Consider the following 9887-nt stretch of genomic DNA (forward strand, 5'->3'; position numbering starts at 1 on the left):
GTAGAAGGAGCTGAGCGTTACTCCTCTGAGGTCTCTGCCCAGTTCCAGCCTAGAGAAGATGCTAATACCTATAAATGTCACTGAATTAAACTAAGGGTGGTAAGGAGTTAGACAAGTCCTGGCAGCCGCACCCAGTCCTGTCTTACTAGTATTTGCTGCTTCCCGGAGACAAACATGCCAAGGAGCCTGAGCACCTGGCCCTCCACTGACCAGAAGGTGCTGCATTTTCACCACCAGCCTCTCATCCTCGTTCTTTAACCCTCAACACACAGCACTGTCTCAGGGGCTCCTGGCCATTCTCACAGCAGTGAGGTCCATTGACTTTCGTGGCAGGAACTCTGTAATGCCTCATCCTGATGTTTGCATTTTACTAAGAGCTGTGAGAGCTCAGAATTTAAAAAAAATAATAATAATAATACATTTACCTTTTGTCCAAAGGGCTGTTCATGTCACTAAACTCATTGTAAACGTCCATAAGTGAAAGCCAAGTAGCAACTCTCATCCTCCTCTGAATGTGAAAAAAAAATTAATTACTGTCCATGCCATACCTCCTCTTTCCTGTCTTTTGGCCATTTTCCCCTGATTATTAGCTCATCTCAGAGAGGGCAAATCTTGTTAGGGGGAAGAAGGGAAATTAGAATAAGCAAATGTAACCATTGGCAGGCATCTCTAGAAAAACCCAGGGATGTGATTGTGGGTACAGGAGGAGGGCAGGGAAAGAAGGTGACACTGAATGTTAGCTTTGGTTTGGATTTATTCTCTGAAAGTCATCATGCTCCATCCCCATCACTCACCACCAGATGCCATCGTGAGAGACTGGATCATCACCCTTCAGTCATGTTAGAGACAAATTCCTGTGGGTTTCCCCCCAGGATTCAGGGTGGGGGGAAGCTCTGCCTGATTTGGTCACAGCCAGGAGGGCAGGGCCCAGATTGTTCTTTGGTCCCAAGTGATGCTGGATGGAGGCTGGCGTGGGGGCATGTCTTGCTCTCATTACCTGGCGGCAGGTTGCCACCTCGGGCACCGAAACCAGATGGTGTCAATGCCTCCTATCATACCTGGCCCTCAGCATGGACTTAGCAAACATTTCACTTTGAAGTGACACTGAATCAGACCTGCTGTCCCCTCTTGCAAAGGTTGAATCCTACTGCTCCCCAGAAGAATCAGAATCATTTCTTTTTGGAGAAAACCCAAGCCTTCTTTCCATTTATGTTTAGAATGAGATGAACAATAAAGGCGGGTTATAAGGAACCTACAGAGCCAAAAGCAAACACCCCCTAGCATGGGTGCTCAGTGCAATTTAGCAAATAGCAACACAGGGTTGACCCACAGGAACAGGAAGAGGAGGAGGTGTAGACAAGGGATGTACCGGCTGTCTGTCCGAGCCTCCAGTGCCCCCATCAAGTGTGTTTTTTGTCCTTCAGGTAACCGAAAAGCATCTCCAGACCCCCCTCCAGCAGCTCCGGCAGGGGTTTGGATAAAGGGTTGCGGGAGATATGGAGCCCTTTGTCCATGGGGTTCCAAGCGATCCTCGCCAGTCTACACAGCAGGTAGAGCTCCTCTGGGAGGGTCTGGATGTTGTTGTTGTTCAAGTTGAGCAGCTCCAGGCTGGTGAGCAGACAGAGGGCGCGCGGGAAGGCGTGGATGTTGTTGCTCTCGGCAATGAAGATCTGCAGGCTGGCCAGGCACTGGATGCTCTCGGCAATGTTCTCCAGGCGGTTGGAGCCCACGTGCAGGAAGTCCAGCTCCTTGAGCGCGAACACGCAGACGGGGATGTGGGCAAAGCGGTTGTGGCTGAGGTTGAGCTTGCGCAGCCGGGCGAGATCAGCGAAGCTGGCGGGGAGCTGGGACAAGCAGTTGTGCGACAGGCCCAGAACCTCCAGGCTCTGGCAGGCGCTCAGCTCGGCTGGCAGCTCCGTCAGGCAGTTCATGTGCAGGAACAGGACCTTGAGGCTGCGGAGGAGGCTGAGCTCCCGGGGCAGGCTCTTCAGGCGGTTGCCGCACAAGTTGAGGACGACCAGCCGTGTCAGCCTCCCCACGTCGGGCGGGAGGGCCCGGAGCTGGTTGTGGGACAGATTGAGCTTCTGCACCTCCGACAGGCCCCACAGGAAGTCGGGCGCGTCGGTCATGCCCGTGGTGACCAGGCTGAAGCTGACATGCCGCAGGCCCCGCTTCAGCAGGCACCGCGGGTCCCTCCCCGGGAGCAGGGCCTCGTCCCACGGGGAGAACTTCTGCCTCCCCCGCAGGGGCCCCGGCCCCGGGAGGCCCTTGTCCTTGCAGCAGGCACCAGACTGCCTGGCCCCCATTTACCTGCCGTCCTCCTCTCCTCTGTGCCCGCGTGTGGGGACGGGGTCTGGCCCCGCTGCTGAAGCCGATCAGGCGGTGGGAGCCACGGGCAGGGGCTGCCGCAGGTGGAGCAGGACTCAGGGGCCAGATGCCTGGCCGCGGCGCTGCGCGTGTTCCCGGGGCTGGGTTGAAGTGGCCTCTCTCGGAGCAGCCGGGCTGTAATGATACACTTGTCCCCGAAGCTGCAGAACTGAACGGCTCAGGTCCCTCTGAACACCACGGGGCAGCTGTCACTGTCATTCTGGCCGCACTTCACTGGCCTGGGGAGTGCAAACAGGTCACAGGGAGGCGGTGTCTGACTTTCCCTCTCTGCTCCTCTGGGGTGTCACAGCTGAGCAGGGTGATTCACAAGCTCATCTCTGAAAAGAAGCCAAGGGGAAAATTAAAGCCAGGCTGTGTGCAGGTCTCAGACTCATCCGGACCCCGGAGCTGAGCTGGGCTCAATGCTCTTACAGCTATGTCCCTAAAGCTAAGAATCGGCTGACCGTAATGCACACAGCAATTCCAAATGCGGTGAATCATGCAGAAGAGACAGAGCCTGGACTTCAGGAATCCTCCAGGCCAGGGTTTTAGATGGTGCTGGTCAGAGATGATTCCTCGAGTAGAGGGTGAAGGGGTTTGGACCCCACCTGCATTTTCTTGCAGAGAAGCTCTGGGGCCATCTGCTTTATAGAGAGTGCCTGCTTTAGCTGGGTGCTCTTTAAATGTTTGGACAGCACTGGAGTGGCTGGCTTGGAAGGTGAGCACAGTGTCCCTGGTCCTGGAAAGTAGTCTGAAGAGACCTGCCTGGGTACACACCTCTCTCTCTCTCCATCTCTCTCTCCCTATCTCTCTCTTTCTCTCTATTTTTTTCTTTTTAGGTCCGCATCCACAGCATATGGAAGTTCCCGGGCTAGGGGTCAAATCAGAGCTACAGCTGCTGGCCTTCGCCACAGCCATAGCAACGCAGAAACTGAGCCGCCTCTGGGACCTACACCGCAGCACAAGGTAACACCGGACCCATGACCCAGTGAGCGAGGGCAGGGATCGAACCTGCGTCCTCATGGATACTAGTTGGATTCATTAACCACTGAGCCACGAGGGGAACTCCCATCTCTGTCTCTTTCTCCATCTCACTCCCTCTCATTGAAAAAGTTAACTTATACCCTAAGTACGTAGAATCAATTGTTGGTGTCAGGGGCTGAATTGCCCCCCGCCAAATTTCTAATGTTGAAGCCCTGACTTCTAGTAACTCAAAACATGAGCGTATCTGGAGACAGGGCCACGTGAGGACAAGGGAGAAGACGGCCATCTGCAAACCAAGGAGAGAGGCCTCGGAAGCAACCTACCTGCGGACACCTTGCCTTAGACTTGCAGCCCCCAGGATTGTGGAAAATAAATCTCTGTTTAAGCCCCCTAGTCTACCTGTGGAGTTTTGTAGGGCCGCCCTAACAAACTGCCCCAGCTGGGGCACAGGCAGACACATTTACATAGATGAAAAATCCTAAAAATAAGGGGACAAGAGATATTAAGTTTGATGATCCAGGTTCTGAGCAAAGGGCTTATAGGCTGTGTGAGGGCTGGCTTGGTCTGGAAGTCTGTGGCTTTCGCTGGCAGCAGCACCTGTCATAGCAATTGTGGCTCCTGGATGGTGATGCTGGGCCCAGAGTTGTCATCACCCTGTGGGGGCTGGAGCTGGACTCTGGCTGGATGCCGCTCCAGGGAAGCTGCAGGTCTGTCCGCTGGGGGCCCAGGGTCAGCGGAGGAGAGGCAGGAGGAGTAAAACGGGGGCTAGGCCATTTCTGCCCACCTTGGAATTTGAGATCTGCCCCCCTTCGACTGAGTAATCCCCTGGCATTCTTGGACAAAGGTGGACACTTTGGACTTTTTTAAAATGGGATACTTGAGTATTACTTGGGGGAAAGAAAGTAATACGGCTAAATTTGGACCCTAGGTACCAATACACCTTATCTATGTAAATTTCATGTCACAATAGAGTTTTGCTGCTCCCAGGAACAGGAAAAATTATGCTAGAGGACCTTAAAGGTGGGCCCTAGCAGGAATTGGATGGTTTGAGAAAGAAATACAGCTTTCTTCTTTGTGGCATTCATCTCTCTTACTCCTTAATACATTTTGTCATAATAAATAGTTTTGGAGCACTTATCAATAGCCAATATTTATCAATAGCCAATATTTATCAATATGGCACTTTCCGTAGGGGATGAATATTAGAATTATATCCATTTTATTTTATTATTTTTTGGCTGCATCCATGGCATGCAGAAGTTCCCTGGCCAAGGATCAAACTCAGGCCACAGTAGCAACAACACCAGGTCCTTAACTGCTAGGCCATTGGGGAACTCCTAAAATGATCTCCTCTTTATTTATTTATTTATTTATTTATTGTCTTTTCAGGGCCACACCTGTGGTGTATGGAGGTTCCCAGGCTAGGGGTCTAATCTGAGCTACGGTTGCCAGCCTACACCACATCAACTCCAGATCCAAGCTGTGTCTGCCACCTATACCACACACAGCTCACGGCAACGCTGGATCCTTAACCCACTGAGCAAGGTCAGGGATCGAACCCTCGACCTCATGGTTCCTAGTTGGATTCGCTTCTGCGGCATCATGACAAGAACCCCGATCTCCACTTTACAGATGAGGAAACAAAGGTAGAGAGAGGTCAAGTTGCTAATACAAGAGCAAGTCACAAAATTTGGTTGAATTTAAACCAAAAATTACTGCAAAATATCTCTCTCTCTCTCTTTTTTTTTAGGGCTGCCACTGGGGCCTGTGGAAGTTCTCAGGTTAGGGGTGGAATCAGAGCTTTATCTGCCGGCCATCGCCACAGCTACAGCAATGCCAGATTGGAGCCACATCTGCAATCTACAGCACAGCTCATGGCCATGCCAGATCCTTAACCCACTAAATAAGGCCTGGGGTTGAACCCGCATCCTCATGGATTCTAGCCAGGCTCGTTACCACTGTGCCACCACGGGAACTCTAAAATCTCTAGACTTAATTGCATTTAGATGGATGGTTTTGTGCACTTTTTCAGTTTCCTGGCTGCTGTGAGATCCTGAGATAGACTTCAGTTTAGTTCTAAGAAAACAAGAAAGTGATCTTTTGCACAGCTCAGTTTGGCTGAAAATCATGCATGCTCTGTCAGAGCCTTTTAGAATTCAAACGCAAAATTAATCAAAACATTATGGGAAAGAAAGCAAAACATGTTTTTTTGGAAAGGGAAGGAAAACCAACCTTTGCCGTGGTTTAGTCAAGGGGATTGTAGCTAAAAGGCTCAATAAAAATGTGTGTATTTGGATTCAGTTTGTCCTGTAGTTCAGTAAATTGGAGCAGTTTGTTTTGGCTTTTGGTTCTGTTCTCATCCTTGCAAATAGATTTGCCCTTTGAAAAGCAAATATGCTCCCAAAGAGCATGTCTAGAATGGCTCTCTCAAGCCCGACCAACTCTCCTCTGAGTCTGTCAGCGTATGAAAGACCTGGGTGTTGAGTCAAGTCTTTCCGAGGCTCCTGGCTCCACGTGCCTGGACTTGTGGTCACAGGAGGGTCCAGTCTCCACTCTCAGCCTGAGATCTTGAGAGCTCGCAGGCAGAGCTGGACTCACTGGAAAGCCTAACCTTAGGGCCCTCACTTGCCCCAGATGCTTCCAAGGCACCAGGTGAGAACCTAGGGGTGTGTTCATATTATGGCATTAAAAAAAAAAAAACAAACAAAACCCTGAAATGTATAAAATTAAGGCCTTTTAGCTACAATCCCCTTGACTTCCCTTCCAAGCTCTTTTGTCCAGTTTGGATGGCATGGGCAGGGCTCAACATTGTGGGGATTCAGGTGGGAGGTATTTGGCTGGGGAACATGTCTTGTTTGGACAATCCTCTGTCCCTTCCATGGATAGTTACATTTTTTCTAGCCATCCCTGGGTCCAAACAGCTTCCAGGATAAGTCTTGTTGCCCACTGTAGTCTGCCATTGTGCCCTGAGGTGAAGGTCCAGAACTGGAGGTCATGTGGAGATACAAGCCTGTCCTAGGGCTCCTGGAATCAGAAGTGAATTTGTGGACAATTCGTTCAGCTGTTCAACATGGTGGTACACTGTTTGCACATCTGTCTGCAAGAACTCTTCCCATTCTGTACACTCACTCTTTTACGCCATGTCTTTGCTAAACCTCTCCTGGAGAAGCAGTGACTGTTTCCCAATGCTCAGGTCTGGAGCATACTGGAGACTTAATTTGACCAACAGAATAGAGTGAAAGAGATGAAGTCAATGTCTACAATTCAGCAAGTTGTTTAGGCTGGAGGCTTTGAGCATCCACTCTCACCCTATTTCTACCGTGTGAAGAAGCTCAAGCTGGCTCCCTTGATGAGCATCTGTAAGAAAAGAGATGCCCAGCTGAGAGCCATCACCAGCCACCAGATATGTAAGTGAGTGAGTGAGGCTGTCTTAGTTCATCTTGCCCCCATAGAGCTATCAATGGCTGCAGCCCTAGGAGTGACTAATTACAGGTGAGACCAGAAGAACCACCCAACTGAGCCCAGCCCACTTTCATGACCCACAAAATCATGAACAAATAAAATAAGCAGGGCTCAAAGCCATTAATTTCAGAGCAATTTGGTATATAGCAACAGATAACGAATACACACATGTAAACTTATACAGAGTAGATCTGGTTCTTATCCATGTCTTGTGAAAGCAGAAGCTATCTTCTCTCAGGGATATAGTCAACAATGCCAGGTATAAAATTATAAATGAGTCATGCATTTTCCTTTATAACTTTCCATCCTTCCTTCTTTCCTTCTCTCTCTCTTTTGTTATCATGGGAATGACAGATTTTTTTTTTTTTTAATGGCCACACCTGTGGCATATGGAAGTTCCCAGGGTAGGGGTCAAATTGGGACTGCAGCTGCCGGCCTACACCACAGCCACAGCAAGGCGGGGTCCAAGCCACATCTGCGACCTACACCACAGCTTTCAACTAGGCCAGATCCTTAACCTTTGGAGCGAGGCCAGAGATTGAACCTGCATCCTCATGGATACTATGTGGGGTTCTTAAACCACTGAACCACAATGGGAATTCTGGGAATAACATATTTGATAAAATCATTTTGATAAAAAAATATCAAGATCATGAAAGTAAAAGCAAAAAAGGGCAAGGAATTGTTCCAGATAAAAGAAGCCAAAAGGGAAATGACAACAAAATGCAATGTGTGATGCTTGATTGGATCTCAAACCAGAAAAAAAAAATAGGTTTCTTATTTTATTACAAGGACATTAGTGGGGTAATTCTGAAATTTGAATAAGGCCTGTAGATTAGATCATAGTGTTGCATCCATGTCAATTCTATGCTTTGAAAATCATTTCATGACTTCAGAGAATATAAGAAAATGTCATTTTTTTAAAAGAAAAACACCCTGAAGTATCTAGGAGCAAAAAAACATGATGTCTACAACATACTCTCAATGGTTCAGAAACTGTGTATATCCATATTTTTTAAATAGAATGTATATAAAAATGAATAATAAAGCAGAATAAGCAAAATACTATTCTTGGGGATTGTAGTAAGAAAACACAGGAACTCTTTGTGCCATTTGGAAACTGTTCTCTGTCTGAAATTATTTCCCATTAAAGTGTTTAATTTTTTAAAGTAATGGAATGTGAAACAAAAATGGTAAAGCCGAACAATTAAATAAGTTGGAATTATCTTGTCAGTGTGAAGCAAAACAGTAAGACTCACTCAGTGGTGGGGATAGAAAATGGAAGTTTTAAATGGGAGGGGATATTTTTTCATACCTAAAATGAACAAAGAACTGAGGAATGTACCCAAGATGTGTTTCAGCCAGAGGAAGGGACATGTCTAGTGGAAGACAGTCACTGGAGACAATAAAAACTTTCCATTTTTGTGCCCCAAGCTCAGAATGCTCAACGCCTAAGCTTGCTCTTATGAACTTATGTGAAATCTGGGGCGAAGCCTGAAAGCAGACGATCTCCTTCTGCAGGCTATTGAGGCTCTTCCTTCATAGGTGTTTCTAGGACAGGGCGGTGTCGTGGGGGCTGTTGCTGCCAGGAGTAGGGACTCCGGGATTCAAATTCAACCCCTGCTTTGTCGTAGGCGGCATAACTCTGGAAGGATCCCAGTTCAAGTTCAACCACCTATAAATTCAGAGGCAGTAAACCAGACACCTGCAAGTCCTCCTAGCTTCAGCAGCCGAGGTGTGGGTTAAGCCTTTTTTATGTTTGTTGTTTTTACACCCCTCATCTGTTTTGAGTTATGGGATTAGAATCAGCAGTAGAAGAACACAGACTTCTGTCTGATGACATACTGCAGAGAGTCATTGTTGTCTACTGGTTGAAAATGATTTGCTTGGCTCCCAAAAGGTAGTTGTGAAATTTTTTGGCAGGACCTCATATGGAAGGAGTGGACCGTGGTCAGCCTGTTTCTAATGAAGCTTGTTCCAGTTGATGAAAACAAAATCCTCCTTGAAGATACTCCTGGAGAAAAAGAGACTGCTGTGTCAACGTGATTCTGAGTGTGGTCGGAGGCCCACGATGACTTTCAAAGACCATAACCTTCCCACAGGCTTCCAGCTCTTAGCCTTGATAGTCCATAGTCATCAAACCCTATGTCCTTTGTCCATTTACTCATGTACTTTTTCATTTTCTTTTTTCCCTCTCTCTCCCTCTGTGCCCCACCACCACCCCGTTTCTCTCCATCTATTTTCTGTTCCATTTACTTTTACTGTCAACTCTACTCTTTGGAAAAAAAAAATGCCTAGGGCTCAACATCTTATAGCCTTTCAGTAAACATAAGAGTTTTATTGTGTCATTGGGGCTAATCTAGCTAGTTGATAGAACTGCTGAATCTGTTAAACCTGTAAAATGTCATTCTTGGGATTACACTAAGCCTTGCAATTAGTTAATAAAATCCATTACCCTGCAAAAAGTCTCTGTGGCCCTGAAATTGCAGCTTCAGCTTCCCACCAGCTCTCGCCTACTACCCCTCCTCCTCCCCTGGCTGCTGCTCAGGGCAGGGTCCTCATCCTGGTGCCTCTGCCCCAGCAGGTGGCAAAGTGTCTGATACTTAACAGTGATGCTGAATTGACTAAGAGACAGAGAACTAGAACCACTAGCAAGCAGTGTGGTAAATACACACACAGATTGGAAAGGAAAGAGTAAGAGGTGAAGCAGAAGCAATTCCTTTAATGCCAACTGCCTAATTCTCTGAAAGCATTTCCTGGTTTCCAGTGTGCCCCCTCCTCTTTCTCCCTTCCCCTCCCCTCCTCCCCTTTCCCCCTCCCCTTCTTTTTTCCTCCACGTCATTCTTCTTCTTCTCCTTCTTTTCTGGCCTTTGTTGAGTCACTTTTCAAGTCTTTTCTCTAGGCTTTCTCATATTTCCTTTCTCATCTGGGTCCTCCAGTGAGCTTGCCCTCCCCAGCCCCACCCACCTGCGAGGCCTCCCCCATCCCCCTCTGCTTGGGTATTTTGCATTAACCCTGCAGCTCTCCCTGTTTGCGTTTGCACTTGAATTTTGTGATCTTTATAGAGACCCAGC

At 48.0% G+C, this 9887-nt stretch overlaps 1 protein-coding gene across 1 annotated transcript; it reads right to left on the reverse strand.

The window, feature by feature from the left end:
• On the reverse strand, nucleotides 1177-3162 carry LRRC30 (leucine rich repeat containing 30). The gene has a single exon (XM_021096068.1). It carries the CDS (start codon nucleotides 2304-2306, stop codon nucleotides 1401-1403), a length of 906 nt encoding a protein of 301 aa, XP_020951727.1. The 5' UTR covers nucleotides 2307-3162; the 3' UTR covers nucleotides 1177-1400.

This window comes from Sus scrofa, chromosome 6 (assembly GCF_000003025.6).
Source record: "Sus scrofa isolate TJ Tabasco breed Duroc chromosome 6, Sscrofa11.1, whole genome shotgun sequence".
NCBI classification, from domain to species: Eukaryota; Metazoa; Chordata; class Mammalia; order Artiodactyla; family Suidae; genus Sus; species Sus scrofa.